Source organism: Kogia breviceps, chromosome 12 (assembly GCF_026419965.1).
Source record: "Kogia breviceps isolate mKogBre1 chromosome 12, mKogBre1 haplotype 1, whole genome shotgun sequence".
NCBI classification, from domain to species: Eukaryota; Metazoa; Chordata; class Mammalia; order Artiodactyla; family Physeteridae; genus Kogia; species Kogia breviceps.
Genome location: NC_081321.1, coordinates 86,648,589 through 86,666,664, shown reverse-complemented (window position 1 = coordinate 86,666,664; position 18,076 = coordinate 86,648,589). Strand labels below are relative to the sequence as shown.

Below are 18,076 nucleotides of genomic sequence, written 5' to 3'. Positions count from 1 at the left end.
CATCTGTCAGTGGACATTTAGGTTGTTTCCATGTCTTGGCTCTTGTAAATAGTGCTGCTGTGAGCACTGAGGTGAACTAGAGTTTTCGTATTTTCTGGATATATGCTCAGGAGTGGTATTGCTGGGTCATATGGTGGTTCTGTTTTTAGTTTTTTAAAGAAACCTCCATAGTGTTTTCCACAGTGGCTGCACCAATTTACATTCCCACAAAAAAAAAACACTCCCTTTTCTCCACACCCTCTCCAGCCTTTATTATTTGTAGACTTTTTGGTGATGGCCGTTCTGACCAGTGTGAAACGATACCTCATTGTGGTTTTGATTTGCATTTCTCTAATATGTTGTTGAACATCTTTTCCTGTGCCTGTTGGCCATCTGTTAATGTTTTGTGACTTTTAAAGAAACAATGAAATAGTCTTTCCAGGAAAAGTTGTACCTTGTTGTGACTCTTATTTTGTTTGGAGTTATCATTTTGAATTATATGTCATGGCTCATGGGGGAGACACACTGTAGACTTGATGGCAGCCTGGCCCTGCCTTGGAACTTGGTGGCACAGATGCAGTTATTTATTCATGATCATCTAACAATATAAAATATAAATGAAATCATTGCTGTGAATACAGCAGAATGTTAGTTTTCTGGAAGTGTTTAGGATGTATTAATTGAGTGAATGTTGCCTTTTAGATGTGTTCCTGGGAAACTGGGAAACTGTGGAGGGGGAGAAGTAGGAAAGAAGAAATTTTAGAGCCCCTGGGAGTTTTAGAAAGAGGAAATTTTAAGTAGCCATTAAAAATAACTTTGTAGGATACTGATAAGACACTCTTTTCTGATATTTTAGGAAATGCAAAAAGCAGGATGCCAAACTGTGTGTAATATGAACCAATTTTTGTTTTAAACATAGATTTAGAAAAAAATATATCAGCAATAAAGTTATCATATGCACTAATACGTCATCAATGATTATCTCTGGATGGTGGATTTCCAGAATAAACAACTTTGTTTGTCCTTGGCCTTTATTTATTTGTTTATTTTGCATTGAACACATATCGCTTCTGTGAAAAATAGAAAAACGATAGAAGAGATCTCTATGCCAGTGGATGTTAGAAGCACCATTTCCAAATGAGCTGGGAAAGAAAGGTAGTCAGGATATTTTTATGAGCAAAGGCCAGTATGTGGCAACTAAGTTGTTTTGGGGTGGCTTTGAGGGTACTTTTAGTTGGAACTTCAAGTTGGACTTAGAGCCCTTGGGCTCCATTTTTATTTTTTTTTTAAACTGGTATTTGAATTAAAAAGTACGCAGCTCTGACCAAAGGGTAGAGGAGAGACTTTGATTGCAGAGAGTAAAGATACTGAAAGAGTTAGATCATTATTTCAGTTTGATGCCAAAATAGTTGAGTAACGTAACACTGTGTACCTGTGCTTCATCTAATCTAATAGAGCCTCTTGCTGTGAGTTTGTGCACTTGGCCTGCCTTCACAGCTCTGTGTACCAGGGAGCAGTATTGAGGGAAAGTGCAGTTTGGGAACAGGGAAGGTCGGTGTCATCTCCCTGGGTGGTGCCATTGTGAAGGTGTCCCAGAGAGGGAAGGTGATGGTAGGCCACCACCTGAGGAAGACCTCACTCAGTTTGGGAGCTGTCCTGTTTCATCACCTAGGAGAAGGTAGTGTAATTCTATGTGGCCTGCTCAGCAGGGTGTAGCGTGCTGCTTCACCTCAGGGATAGGGGAGGGAGAAGGGCCCCTGGAGGGGTAGAATGGCTCTGAGTAAATATTTGGAATGGGGAATATTTGGAATTTTCACCATGAAAATTATGGGGCACTCTTGGTCTTCAAATGTAGAAGAAAAATGTTAACCTTACACGTGGCAAATCATTTTTCCCTTTTCCTTTTCTTAGAAGGAAGATTTTTACTTTGACACATGGTTATCCATTCTGCACTTTACAATTCTGGAAGATTTTTATACTCAGTTTTCACTTTAATTATACGAAGAATAAAGTGTATATTTTAAGTTGGCCCTAGAAGTGTGTTCGCGTTTTAAAAACGGAATTCTCTTAAAGAGTATAAGGATATATTAAGGCTAAAAGTATGAAAGTATACTTTTTGGTGAGTTCTGAATAATAATTTTTCTTCATTTGAAATGCTGAACTCCAGTTACCTAGTCTCTAAATTTAGGTATTTCAGATTTATAAGTGCCAGGGAAAACCAGTAAGGAAATGTATTATTTATGTTTTATTCTCATGTACATTACCTTTTACACAAAGGTGTTGAGTCACTTTATAAACAATAACAATTACAAGAAATACTGGGTTTTTAAAAAGTTATGAAACTAGTACCAGAGAAAATAAAACTAGGAGTGTAACATTAAGGTGAATAAATTGATCATAGATGTGAGTTTCAGATGTAGTTGTAAGTTTCCTTGTTGCTGAAGTAAAATAAAAGGGTGGCTCAATCTTCATTAAAGAAAAAGAAAAATACCAGTTTTCAGTAGCAAGGTTTTCTATAGCTATAATTTCTAAGTAAAGTTTCATGTGACTTTATCTAGGGTGATTGATAAGGTGGTGATGTTCTCAGCAGTAGTTTGCAGGAAATTAAGGAATGTCAGTTGCAAGTTAATTGCAAGAGAGTGGTTAAGTAGTTTTTTTGAAAAAGATTAAGTGTAAGAAATGTTTTAAAATGGGAGAAATATACTTTTTTGTTGTTTAAAAGCAGTTTCTCAGCTTCAAAACAGAGTTCTCTGATTTAGCTCCTTTGCTACCAACTATTCACTGAGTTGTTTCAAACAGTAGTACTAAGTGATATTTCTGGTCATTGTTTACTACGTGTATTATAAAACTGTATTGCTATTAATCTAATCAGAATCTAGTTAAATGTGGTTTTTTTTTCACTTTTCAGTTGATTTGATAGGGGATAAATATAATCAAAGTTCATTCTACCAAGTGCCAGGCAGTGCACTTGGTAGAATGAACTGTACTTTGTTTATGCAATACACTTAGTTCTTTGGACACACACTATATTTATTCTGTCAACATTTTCTCAATAAGCAGAAATGGTTCAACCGTGGATTTTGTTTTTGTTGATTCCTTGGCTTGTCTTCTGTGTATCCTTCTTCCAAATAAAGCATTCTTTTTAAAAAATTATTTTTTTAAGTGGGGTTAAGGGTTGTGATTCTGAAAACAAATCAGTTGTCTGGTTCTGGTTTCCTTTGGAACATTATTTGATATGTATTGAGGATTTATTATACCAAAGATTTATTATACCCACTGATTCTTTCTCTGGGCTCAAACAAATTCTTTACAAATGTTTGGCTGTCTTTTAGGCCTATAGAAACTTTAGGATTGATAAATTTTATGATGTTACTCTTTTCTATCAGTGGGCAGTCTTAGAAATGAGTGATTGTTTTATGGAGTCCGTTAGCTTTGGGATATCAGGAGCTGAATCATGCCCATGATTTCTCAAGCTTCTGTGTTTGTTAGAGAGTATCAGGACTACCAAATCAAGAAAGCTTGACATCACTACCTGTTACCTAAATGAAACCTGTGTGAGTGCTTGAATTCGGTTTAATTAGACAGTTTCCAGTTTAAGCCAAAAAGTCAGCATTTTTTTTTTTTCTAGGAGCTAATTCTATGCATTTCAACCGGAGCAAAAGAAGGCGAGGTGCGGGGGCTGGGCGGGGAGATATGTTGATTCCACTTTAGAGGTGAGCCTTTTAATCGGGGAGGACAGTATTTGTGAGGTAGCAGTTTTTATATTTCAGTTTCCAGGTACTTTTTTTGGCCGCCTCACAGCATGTGGGATCTTAGTTCCCCGACCAGGAATCAGACCCGGAATCAAACCCGTGCCACCTGCATTGGAAGTACGGAGCTGTAACCACTGGGCTGCCTGGGAATTAATTCCCTTCCAAGTACTTTTAAATGACCTGAACAATGATAAAAATTGTAGTATGTGTATTGCTATAACTCAGCTGTTGTTTGGACCAGTTTGAGACTTAACAGCATATGGAGTTTGCAGAATAGTTACTGACTGGACTCATCTTCATTCTTTAGAATTGTTGCCTTGGGATAGTTCCTTTTCCTTAGTTAACTACAGGAAATGAGCAAAAGAGGTCCATACATTTTTTTTTCTAGTTATACATTCTTAACTGGATATCGAATTATACCTCTGGCAAGCAGCAGTAGTACATTTGGAATTCTGGAGATTTCTTTTATAGTGCCATATTGATTTTTAACTTTTGAGGGTCAAGTTATATATCAAATATCATTGGAGACACAAGATGGCATCTTTGCCGTGTAAGAACTGGCTGTGGGAGACCAAATGGACACCTTTCATTAAAAAACAATTTTTTTTAACTGTACCTGAGGAAGATTGCTAACTGTTTTGGGCATTTAATTTTGACTGTTTTTTTCCTCTCTGTACCCTTAACCCTGCATTAATTTGGATAGATTTCTTTGAGGTGGTAAACTTTTATTGTGACCTTTTGAATGAGGTGAAAGTTTTCGGACGTTAGGAAAAATTTGGTAGAGAGTAGAGAGGTGGGAAAGCTGAATAAAGGAAATTTGATTGAATAGAGGAAGCTTAGAGAAGAGTAGGAGGTAGTAATTTAACTGATTTAGGAAATCTAGTAGAAGGCACCCCGTCAGTATGCAACAATTAGGCAAAATAAACAATGTAGGCAGCCCCATGGAGAATAGTGAAATCAAAGGGTTAAAAATGAGAAATGGTTTTAGTCATAGCTGTAGGACTATCTCATATGGGGAAGAGAGTTCTTCAGTGTGAGTTCACACTCAAGAGTTCACAGAGTTCACAGTCAAGGTCTGTGATCCCCATGAATGGGACTAGGGCGACCTCATGGTTCTGATGCATTCTTTTTTTTTTTTTTTTTTTTTTTGTGGTACGCGGGCCTCTCACTGTTGTGGGCTCTCCCTTGCAGAGCACAGGCTCCGGACGCGCAGGCTCAGCGGCCACGGCTCACGGGCCCAGCCGCTCTGCGGCACGTGGGATCTTCCCAGACTGGGGCACGAACCCGTGTCCCCTGCATCGGCAGGCGGACTCTCAACCACTGCGCCACCAGGGAAGCCCCTGATGCATTCTTAAGGGAGAAGCATTTGTCAGTGAGGTCATGGCAGGACAGCAGAACGTGGCGTCAGAGTGGACATGGGAAAACCAAAGGGGTGATGAGTTAAGAGCTGTTTGGGATATGTGCCGAGAAGAGTGATTTGTTGGTCAGTTCTTCAGGAAAAGGGAGTTTGGGATGAGGAATGGGGAAGCTGAGGAGTTCCGATGTGAAACTGAAATAGAAAAGGCCACTGAGACTTTTTTAAATAGATTTTGTGTAAATGGAAAGAGCTAATCATTGAAATCAGTGAAGATTTATGTTTACACAAGTTTCAGTCTTTAAATGAATGTAGTGGAAGAAAACTGAGCGGCCGTAAAGGCAGCCTGCGGTTTGGGTGCTGTAAAAAGCAAATTAAACAGACATAATCCTTCTGTGTGAACCTGCTATTCAGTTAAACAATTAAGTACTTACTGGATATTATTCAAAAGAATGTACCAGAATTGTTTCTAAAACAAGAAAATAATTTGTGCAATATCAGCTAAGGTCTAGCTACTTTTGGCTGGCATGACCTCTCTGAAATCTGATTTAACTGACCACATAACACATCCTGTTTGGTGACTACATACATCTTCCTAACAAACAGAAACAGAAGACATATATTCAGAGGAAATGAAAGAAGCAGAATGGGGACTTCCCTGGTGGCGCAGCGGTTAAGAATCCACCTGCCAATGCAGGGGACACGGGTTCGAGCCCTGGGCCGGGAAGATCCCACATGCCAGGGAGCAACTAAGCCCGTGCGCCACAACTACTGAGCCTGCACCCTAGAGGCCGCGAGCCACAACCACTGAGCCTGTGTGCCACAACTACTGAAGCCCGCACGCCTAGAGCCCATGTTCCACAAGAGAAGTCACCGCAATGAGAGGCCTGCGCACCGCCATAAAGAGTAGCCCCCACTTGCCGCAACTAGAGAAAGCCTGTGCGCAGCAAAGAAGACCCAATGCAGCCAAAAATAAATAAATAAATATTTTAAAAAGCAGAATGAACACTTGCTGTGTGGTGAAACTAAGAATACACAGTAACCATAAGCTGGCTTGACTTCTAGGTTATTTTCTATGTGTGTGTGTGTGTGTGTGTGTGATAGTGCTGTGGTTTTATGTGTGCTTATACAAATGTAAAATACCCCCCCCCAGCAAGTTTTGAGATTTTTGACTAAATGCGATAATCTTTTTGTTGTTGTTATGGGAAGATGACAAAGTGTTAAACTTCCATTTATTGCCTCTCTTAGTAATGAGGCGTGATTTAGGCCTGCTAACTCACAGCTCTGATGAATTTTTCAAGTGTATTATTTAACCTTTGCAATGGAACAGAATGCCTCTTCCAGCACGATAGGCAGATTTTCTCCGAGATACTGATTTAGTAAATCAACACACGTAACAATACAATTCTTTTTCTTCTAAAATCAAGCAATTTTAGCATTAATGTTTTTTTGTTTTTGTAACTACAGTTGAATTCATCAGAATTGTTTTGTATTAGTTTGTTTTCCTTTAAGTCAGTGGTTCCCTGACACAGCTCTATAGATTAATGCTGGCCCATGACAAAGCTTTCACAGGGAGCATAAAGTGAGTTCTTGATAAATCTAAATGTGCTCCATGGAAAGGCTTTTAATCCAAGATTTTGTCCTTTCTGCATTTTTATTTTTAAAGGAAAGATCATTTTTAAATTGGTAAAATTTGGGGGGAAATTCGGTTAATGAGATCTAAATGTTTGGAAAACACTGTTTTCAAACTCTTTAACCGTAGACGGAATCCTTATGTGCTCATATATCAGAGAGATTCTCTTAAACTAAACTGGATGGGAATCTGTGGGTCAGATTCTTCTTTAAAATATTTACTTTTTTGGTTAGGTTTTGTTAGATCATGCTGTGGTGGTAAACAATTCCAAACTCTCAGTGGCTTTCATCAGCAAAGCTTTCTTTCTCTCTCGTGTTGCATGTTGCTTGTAGGTTGCTGCAGCTCTGTGTGTTATCTTTGTCCCAGGACCCAGTCTGAAGAAGCAGCACTTACCTAGGACATGTCATTCCCATGTCAGATGGAAAAGAAGCCATAGCTGAACTATTTCTGTTTGTAGGTGTTGCTGCCATCATGAGTCAGATGCCCAAACTTGATGTCAGTGGATGTGAGGCAGGATAACCCTCCCATAGTCCCTGCAGGTGACATGGCAACAGGTGGAGAAAACAATCCTCTTATAGGAGGGGAGCAATGAATGGGAGTAAGAAAATCTGTCACAATATCACTCATGTGATTGAAGCACTCATGTGATGTAATGAAAATGTTAACGAACCATAATAAACACGTATCACTACCAAGCTTAAAAAATATAACCACTACTTTTGGAGTTCCCTGTGTGCTTTTGTACTCTTCCCCAAATGTAACCATTCTCTTGAAATTTGTGCTTGCTTATCGTCCCCTTCTTCCTATATTCCATTATGTGACTCTCCGCCATTTATCTTTTTTCTTGAGTTCATTCCTTCTGTTTTTTTGCTAGTGTGAAAATATTGCTAAGGATATTCTTTTATGTGTTTCCTGGTGTACAAAGCAAGAGTTGCTTCAGGGTATGTACTTAGGTGTGGAATTGCTGGAATGTGGGGCATATGCCTCTTCAGTTTTAGCAGATAATACCAAATTGTTTTCCAACATGGTTTTACAGTTTACATCTGCACTAGTGGTGTTGTATGTGTTACCAGTTCTCATGTCTTTGTTCACATTTGAAAGTCTGACAACATCTAATTTTTAGTCTAACGGGTGTAAATCAGATTCTTTTTTTAATGTTCAGGGAAGTGCTTCTCAAACTTCCATGTGTACATAAATCACTTGGAGATGCTATTAAAAGCACAGGTTGTGATTCAGTAGGTTGGGTTATGCTTGGGAGCTGAGATCCTTCATTGCTCATAACCACCCAGGTGATACCAGCGCTGCTGCACCGTGGACCATACTTTGAGTAACAAGGGTTTAAGGCACTCAAATAGACTTGCCCCTGTGTTGGCTCCACATAACACCTAAAGAATCTTTGGAACAAAATTGCTACATAACAGCATCTGATATAGCCACTCAATCTAGGGTTTTTGAATCATACCTGATATTTTTATTGACATTACATGAGCACTATAGATAATACTTTTTTTTCATGTAGCAATTTGGAAAAAACAAACAAACCCAAGCCACAGTGTTAATCACTGTACTTGTTTTACCTGCTGCAGATGCTTTTTTTTTTTGGAAACTTCTGTTTTGTGCAAACATTGGCCATTAGCAAATAAAGTAGTGGATTCCTTTTTCCTAGAGATTGCTTGCTTTATAACTTACGAAGAGAATTGAGAATTTAAACCTAAACTAACCTAAACTTTTACAGACACTTTATTTTCGGCTATGTTGGTACTAGATTAAAATAACCTATTAGGTAGCTAAAGAGTAACCCATAAATATCTCCACTGCTATTCTTTAATTTAAAGCACCTAAAACCAGGGGAAACTTTGCCCAGTTCTATTCACTTATTTTTAAAATTTGTAGTTGTTTTTACTCATTCATGGATGAATAACAATAAAGAGCAACCCAACCAACTTTTTATTTAGTGGCACATGTGTACATTACCTATTTTAAATCAACCACAAAGTATTTTGATTGTAACCATTATTCAATGAGTTGCTAAGTGATTTCTTTAAAGCAAGAAAATTTAAGGAGTCTTTAAGGGAGATAATAGACCTTGTCAATATGCAAGCATTAGAATAACTGATCACTCATTAACTGGATAAAATGAAGGATAAATAAAAATAAACACATTTTCCTCAGTGCAAGATGGTGGTAGGTGGTCCGTGGCATGCAGTGGTAGCAAGGTAATTCCTAGCACTTCAGAGGGAGCTTTTTTTTTTTTTTTTTTCCTTTGCGGTACGCGGGCCTCTCACTGTTGTGGCCTCTCCCGTTGCGGAGCACAGGCTCCGGACGCGCAGGCTCAGAGCACAGGCTCCGGACGCGCAGGCTCAGCGGCCATGGCTCACGGGCCCAGCCGCTCCGCGGCATGTGGGATCTTCCGAGACCGGGGCACGAACCCGTGTCCCCTGCATCGGCAGGTGGACTCTCAACCACTGCGCCACCAGGGAAGCCCTAGAGGGAGCTTTTTGAGGAGGAAGACAGAGTGACAGCTTCAGAATTATTTCATTCCAAAAGGAAGTGAGAAAATACCCTTCCAGAGGCCTTCCCCTCTGAAGTAGCCCTGTAAGTCATTCACTTTTTGCTCTATCAACTGTTTCCTTCACTGCCTTTATCACAAATTATCTCATTTATTTATTTGCTCACCTGATTGTTGTTCCTCCCCACTACAAGGAAAAATCCTTGAAGCAAGAATAGTGCCTCTTTTGTTAATGGGGCAACCCCAGGATCTAATAGCCATTCAGAAAATAATAAGCCAACAAATATGTGAAATTCCAAGGTAGGACTCAGGCCTGCTCCAGGCACTTGTCATTATGTGGTCTGGAGGGGAGGAGACTGTGTCACTAGGCCTACCAGAATCTCATGGAACAGGGCAAGTGTGGTTTTACGTGGGAGCTGGAAATACCATAAGCTGAAAAATTGGGGAAAGATGCTGAGGAAACAACAATAAAAATGTGGGTTTTTTGTTTGTTTGTTTTATGCCCTTTAAGCGTAGTTTACCATTTCACCCAACTGCCCAGTCTTGTTTTATAAGGTTGAGCAGATCCTGCAGTGCCTGAAGGTGCTTGGCTGAGGGGACGGAGGGGTGCTGAAATCCAGCTGGAGACCCCACTCCTGTGGCTTACTTTTTCCAAGAGACACTGTTTTAAATTTACCCAAAGGCTCTATCTGGTCTCTGTACACAGTGGCCCTGTGTACAGAGTATCCACCTCTCCATCTAACCTTCTAAAGAAAGAATACTAGGGGCAAAAGTAAGAGCTGGATGTGTCTTTGCATCTGGATCCTGCTGGCCAACTCAGTGCAGACCATGTGCTTAACCATGTCCTGCAAATACTCTAAGAGAGATTACTTGTTATGGGAAATTCCTCTTTTTTTAACCTTCTCCTCACTCCATTTTCCTATTTAGTGTTAGCTGGTCAGTTTTCCTGAGCATGCTTTTTGAGCTGAATGGTGACTGAATGGTGATATACATACTGTCATCTTTCTTTATTGTTTATCTACATTTCTCTGCATTTCCATTTTGATTATCCTTATAATTCTGCTTCAAGAGGAAGAATAAATTGCCTATATCCATCACTGGCCCTTCAGTAGAATAGACTTGCCTTAAAGCTTTATCTCTTTGAGGTTTGTTCTGTTTTTTGTTTGATTAGAGATCTCCTTGGGGCAGTGAAATGCTCACTACTTAAAAAGAGGTGAATTGGTTGAAGGAACAGAAACCCACTCAATCTGACTCATGTAAGGCTGCTGGGAATCTCATAAGTTCCAGTCATACAGCTGAGCCCTTCTTACATGGAAAGTTCTCAGGCAGCTGTTATGGCTCTCTTCCTCTTTGTGGACTGCTTGGGTTCTTTGCTTCACTCTGGACATTGTTTCCATTCCTTTGATTTTCTTTAAACACTGACTTTGTCTGCATACTGATAGCCTGCAGGTGGCAAAAATGGCAGCTAGTACTTAATCTCATTGGATTCTCTGCAGGTCCACAGGATGTCTGTACTGTAATCACTTGGGGAGCTTAAAAAAAAAAAAAAAGGTTTATATGCCTCAAACATATTCTGAGTCAGTAGGTCCAGACTCCTAGAATCTATATTTTAAGAATATTCCCCAGCAGGAATTCCCAGACCCCTCCATAATCACGAGAGGGAAGAAAGGAAAGTGAGTGGATGATGAAATAGATGAACCAGATCCTAGCATCCACTTGTCCCTAACATAGCCCCTTTTTCTTTTTCCCTTTTCCATTCCTTGTTATTGATCTTCCTGTCCAAGGAGAGGAGATCAATATTCTAAGAAATTGAAAACAAATATTGAAGAATAGAATGGTTTTCATTAAAAGCAGCAGTATAGTAGCAACAATTCTTAGCCTAGCTTGGTGGGTGGGCAGTCCAGTTAGGCAGTGGGCCATCTGTCCCTTATCAAATCAGAGCTAATTTGTTGGCTCTGATGTAAGACAGGGCTGGGCGTTCCTGAGAAACACCTGAGGCCTTAGACCCACCCTAATAACTGAAAACCTTCATACCTGTGCTGGCAGCTGTCCCAAGAGTCAGACTTTCTACCTGGGCAGGTGATGTATGACCTCACAACTTCAGTGCCTGTCATTCTCAAACCAGCTTACACAATGTGTCTGTGTCTTTAGTTCAGGATCTTTAGAGAGAATCTTGTCCGTAACCAGCCAATCAGGAGCGTACGCTGGGATTAAGGGTCAGAGCTGACTTTGAGAAGGGCATTAAGTGATAAGTGCATTTCAAGCTTTCTTTTGGTTGGCTTGCAAAATAGGATTAAGTGAATATTTGTAATCCCTTTTCATTTTGGTTATTTCTTAGGTAACAGAGGTATTATATTCCTAAATCAACTATAATGAACTTTTTGTATGTCAGAGACTACAAATATGACATCAGCCTAATTTTACACGTGAAGTAAATGCCATGTACACTATTTAGGATATTTATCAAATAATTTCATGGCAAACATTATCATCGTTTCTTCATATTTTAATAACAAAATGTATATTAAATTGTAAATAAAGTAACACGGATTATTTAATATGTTTAAAATATAATGTCATATACTTTACCTTTGTTGTGCCTGCATATGTAAAGGGTTGTAGCAATTTGATTCTGAGACCTCAATATAAGTAATGGAAGCCATTACTTTATTTAATAACTTTGTCTATTGTAGAATTTCAGAGATATTTGAAGACTTTACATGGGTATTAATTACATAAAGTATGCAAAGATAAACATTTTTACCAAGATAGAGCACACAAAAAGGCTGTATACTACATTTCTGTGTACAAAGCAGTTATGTGTTAAGCCCAAAGGGTATAATGTCAGTACATTAGGGTTGGTTTAAGAACATGTGTTATTTTATACCTTTAATTATGAAGTATCAAGATAGTTAATCTGACTTTTAAAAATTATTTTACTTTATTTTTCCAGATCCAATCCCTCTGTGGAACTTCGAAACATCTTCTATTAGTGGAAACGTTGTTTTCTACACAATGAAGTCAACATCTTAATTTAAACAAGCATTCCTGTGTTTCTGATTCATCTGCTATATGGTTCATGAAGCTTGAGATCTAAGGCATACTGGGTCTTTTGCAATGACAATATGACTAATAGTAAAGGAAGATCTGTTACTAACAGAACAAGTGGTGGTCCAAGTAGTGGAGGAGGTTTTGTGGACTGGACTTTAAGTTTAAATACAATTCAATCTGATAAGTTTTTAAACTTACTGTTGAGTATGGTTCCGGTAATTTACCAGAAAAACCAGGAAGACAGGCACAAAAAAGGAAACAGCATTTGGCAAGATGGGTTATCAACTGCAGCACAAACTTTTAGTAATAGATCTGAACAACACATGGAATATCACAGTTTCTCAGAGCCATCTTTTCATGGCAACAGTGGGCACACGCCATCAAGCTGTAGCCCAAAGTATGATGACTACGCCAACTACAATTATTGTGATGGAAGGGAGGCTTCAGAAACTACGGCCATGTTACAAGATGAAGATGTATCTAGAGACGGTGATGAAGATGTCATTGTGGAAGCAAACCAGAAAATACCAAAGGAGTCCAGTGGTGTCATGGCACTGCAAATACTTGTGCCATTTTTGTTAGCTGGCTTTGGAACAGTCTCAGCTGGCATGGTTTTGGATATAGTCCAGGTGGGTTTTCATCTTTGTTTAACTTCACTGTCTTTGTTGTTTAAAGTGCTTTGTGTTGGTTACTAATCTCAAACATTATATTTAGATTTAATTTATCCCTTAGTTAAAATGAACTGATGCTGACTTTGGTGAAGAATCTGCTATTTCTGTTTTTTTGTTTGTTTTCCTTTAGAAGTTCTAAGAGAACTGTCTCATTCTGACCATAAAGTAACTTTTCATAAAATATCAAATAGTAAACTAATCCCAAATTGGGTAAATCAGCTATATGAATAACTCAATAAATTATATTTAAATACATCTTTATTTTAAAAATAAAAATTAATATATGCTCATTAAGATGAATTCAGACAATGCAGAGGATTAAATAAAAGATAAGTCTTTCCTATTCCTCATCTCCAAACCAAAACTCTCTTCCCCTCCAGAGGTTACCATTGTTAAGAGTTTGCTGTATATACTTGCAGACTTTTTTCTATGCTTATATACATGCATATGTGCAGTCTTTTTTCAAAAATAAAAATGAAATGCTGTATATATTTTTCTGCAGTTTATTTGCATTGCTTATTAATGTATCTTGGACATCTTTCCAAATTAGTAACAAAGATATTCAGCATTTTAAAAAGAGTGCTTGATATTTCCATTGTATATATACACCAAAATTTACTTATTCACTCTCCCATGCTGGTGCTGTAACAAATATCCTTATAAATTTATCTTTACACACTCATACTAATTTTTTCATAGGATAGATTTTAAAAATGGGATTGCTGGGTATTAGGGCAGCCGTATGTGTTTAAAATTTTTATAGGTATTGTCAAATTGCCTTTCAAAAAGTTTGTACCAATTTGTAGTTCTGCCATCAGTATATAAGTACTTTTATCTATCCATACCCTTATCAACATTGGATATTCTTGATCTTTTTCATTTTTGCCAATTGATAGGAAAATGTTATCATATTTTAATTAACATTCTTTAATTATTATTAATGTCTTAGCATCTTTTCATGTGTTTATTGGCCATTCTTACCTTTTCTGTGAATATTTCTTATATACTTTTTTGTATCTTTTATCCATTTAAAAAATGGGTACATTACTTATTGACTTGTAGGAGTTCTTAATGTAGTATTATATAAAATTACAAAATTACCTATTATATAATTACCTTTCTAAACTAGTAAATTGTTAAAAGGTGGCATTCTGTTACTATCAGTTTTCATTCACCAGTCAGAGAAAGCTTGGCTCTGGGGAAGGGTTAGAAACATTATCCTCATGTGCCTTTGTCTTTCATTGTTTGCTCCCTAAAAGAAACCTCAGGTTATCTGTGACGCTAAGACACTTTTAAACAGATAACATTTTTATCTAAATGGAAAACGCACATAAATAGAAACATAATTTTTCCACCATCAGATGGAGAAAAGATACGAAAAGATAAACTGTGTTAAGTATATTGAATTTTTGAATAGACTATAATACTCTAGGGAAACCAAACCTATCTGTCCACTTGAAATATAATTGTTTCAAATTATTACCATAGTATCATAGCTGCTAAAATGCATATGCTGTTTTGGGTTGACTTTTTTTTTTCTTCATATACCAGTTATTCTGAAGAAACACTCGACAATTTAGCTATAGGATGATAACATCTATAGGAAAAATATGTTACAGTATAGATTGTTAAGCAGAATATTTACATAGTTCATTATGTACCTTCCTCTGGTGCATGTTCACTTATTTCTTGATGCTATTTGAGAGAAGAGCATGTGTGTAATTGGGAAAAGTTCCTTTTATGATTTTATGAACTTTAATACTGCTAGCCCTAAGGACTTTATAGTGTTAAACTTCAGTGTTAAAAATCATAAAGACATAATGTAAATATTTTGAAAGATTTCATTTGAATGAGGTTTTAAAAACTTTTAAATTGTGAAATTTAAAACATACAGGGTGAAAACAAACAGCTCAGTAAAAACAAAAACATACAGCTCAGTGAATTTTCATGACACAAACAACCATATAACCATCACCTGGGTCAAGAAATAGACTCTTACCTATACTTCATTAGTCTTCATTAGTGCTCCCTTCCAATAGCTTCCTTTGTTTCTCCATCACCAAAGATAATCAATAATCTGATTTTTTTAAATAATCTGATTTTTATAAGAATGTTTTTGTCTTTATAAGCATGTATTATTAAGCACCACTGCTTGGTTTTACTTAATTCTTTTCAAAATTTATCCAGTGGAAATACAGAGTATATATTCTTTTATGATTGGGTTTTTTTGGTCAACATCATGTAAGTTTTAGGGAACTGTTGTTCATTTATTTTTATTGCTGTGTTGTAATCCAGTGTATAAATACATCACAATTTATCCATTCTATTTTTTTCAATCCATTCTACTATTTTTTTAATCCATTCTACTGTTGATGGACATTGGGCCTAATGGTGTTTCCAGGCTCTTGCTGTACGTGTGCATGCATTTCTCTTGGGTATATATGTAGAAATGGAATCTCTAGGTCTTAGAATATGCAGATATTTAAATGTAGCATTTGTCAAATGGTTTTCCAAAGTGGTTGTACCAATTTACAGACTAATATAGCAGTATATGAGAGGTCCAGTGCTCTATATTATTATTTATACAAGGTATCAGAAGTCTTTTTAATTTTAGAAATTCTGGCATATGTGGAGTGGCATCTCACTGAGGTTTTAATTGGGATTTACCTGATGACTAATGATGTTTACTGACCATTTGGATATCATTGGTGAAGTTTCTTTGCCCATTTTCCTATTTCCTATTTATCTTTGTCTAATTGATTTATAGGAGTTATTTGCATATGCTGGATATAAGCCTTTTAGTTATATGTATTACAAAAATTTTTCCCCTCTGTGGCTTGCTTTTTTACTCTCTCATTTGTGTGTTTGGATGAGCAGAAGTTCTCAATTTTTATACAGTCCCCTTTTCCCTACTTTTCTATGGTCTGTGCTTTTTGTCTCCTGTTTAAGAAATCTTTCCATACCCTGTGAATTAAGATATTCTCTTATAATAGCTCCTTGAAGCTTTGTTTTGCCTTTTACATTTAGATCATTCCCTACCAGGAGTCGGTTTTTGTACAGAGTGTGAGGTAGAGGTTATATTTTTTCCTTTCCACGTGGATTTCCAATTGTCTTTGCACTGTTATATAACCAAAATATTTGTTATAAATATTTGCCCATTTATGTGTAGGTGAACTTCTGGGCTCTCAATTCTGTTCCTTTGGTATATTTATGTCTCTTGTCGTGAATGCCACACCATCATCATTACTCTAGTTTATAAATCTTGATATCTAGTAGAGAATGTTCTCTCTTTATTCTTCCTGAAGAGTTCTTTGGTTATTCTTTTCCCTTTGCATTTCTATGTATGTTTTAGTATAAAAGCTTGTCAGTTTTCAAAAAAAGTAGTAGTGCTTGTGATTCAGATATAATAAGGGGGAGAATTCTCTACACTGTTTAGTCTTCCAACACAGGTACGTGGAATAATAGCCTCCATTTATTTAGGTCATTTTAAATTCCCCTCATTGATGTTTTACAGTTTCTGAGCACAGGTCTTTCACATTTTTAGTTGGGTTCGTTCTAGTTATTTTGCTTCATATATCCCAGACTCAGAGCTAAAGAAGCCAGCAACCAAGAAATGCCAACAAGGGCAGACAAAGCAAAACCAAACCAACAAAAGCCTGCTCTTTGTAGCTGAAGGACTAGGAAAGGGGCACCCTAGCAAGACAAAAACAGTTTTAGACAATAACTATTCTACTCTAGCCAAACACTACAGAAAAAACCGTGGCCTCACCCACATCCACATCAGCAAAGGCCCAGCGGGGAGCCTGGAGGGCATTCTGCTAAGTGAAATAAGCCAGATAGAGAAAGACAAATATTGCATGGTATCACTTACATGTGGAATCTTAAAAAAAAAAAGTCAAACTCATAAAAACAGAGAGTAGAATGGTGGTTGCCAGGGCCTGAGGGGGTGAGGGAAATGGGGAGAAGTTGGTGAAAGGGTACAAACTTTCAGTTACAAGGTAAGTATGCTCTGAGAATCTAATGTACAGCATGGTGACTGTAGTTGATAATACTGTATTGTATACTTGATATTTGCTAAGAGAGTAGATCTTAAATATTCTCACCAAAAAAAAAAAATAACTGTGAGGTGATAGATATGTTAATTAACTTATTGGTGGAATTCCTTTCATAATGTATATGTATATCAAGTCATCATACTGTACCCTTAAAATATATTACAATTCTATTTGTCAATTATACCTCAGTAAAGCTTAGAAAAAATGAGCAAAATATACCGAAAGCAAGCAGAAGAAAGGAAATAATAAATATAAAAGCAAAAATCAATGAAATTGAAAGCAGGAAAACAGTAGAAAAAAGTCAGTGAAACGAACATCCGGTTCTTTGAAAAGATCAATAAATCTGACAATTTGTAGCAAGACTGACAATGAAAAAAAAAGAGAGAACACATAAATTACCAAAATCAGAATGAAACAGGGGATATCAGTACAGATCCTGTAGACATCAAAAGGATAGTAAAGAAGTACTACAAACAACTCTGCACACATAAATTTTACAACTTAAAGTGGGCCACTTCCTCAAAAAACACAATTACCACAATCCACCCAAAATGAAGTGGATAATTTGAAGAGCTCTATACTTATTAAGGAAATTGAATTCATAATTTTTAAAACTCCCAAAAAGAAATCTTCAGACACAGTTAGTTTCACCTGAAAATTCTACCAAATGTTTAAAGCAGAGTTAACACTAATTCTACACAAGCTTTTCTGGAAAATAGAAGAGGAGGGAACACTTACCAATTCATTTTAAGAAGCTGGTATTACCCAGATACCAAACCAAAGGCAATGCAAAAATCAAACCAAAAAAGCCCCCAAAACCTACAGACCAATATTTCTCCTGAATATAGACCAAAAAAATCCTTAACAAACATTGGCAAATAGAATTTAGCAACGTATAAAATGAATTATACACCATGAAAAATGAGGTTTATTCCAGGGATGCAAATCTTGTTCACTATTTGAAAATCAATATAATTCACCATATTAACAGGCTAAAGAAGAAAATCACATGACCACGTCAAATGATGCAGAAAAAGCATTTGACAAAATTCAACACCCATTCATGATTTTA

General features: G+C 37.0%; 1 protein-coding gene across 1 annotated transcript in view; it reads left to right on the top strand.

Moving 5' to 3' along the window:
* The window catches only part of SLC41A2 (solute carrier family 41 member 2), a 123,649-nt gene that overhangs the window by 11,097 nt on the left and 94,476 nt on the right, over positions 1-18,076 (top strand). The window contains exon 2 of the mRNA XM_067010015.1: positions 12,181-12,907. Coding sequence (XP_066866116.1) covers positions 12,353-12,907 — 555 coding nt within the window. The 5' untranslated portion in view covers positions 12,181-12,352. The remainder of the gene's footprint in view (positions 1-12,180; positions 12,908-18,076) is intronic.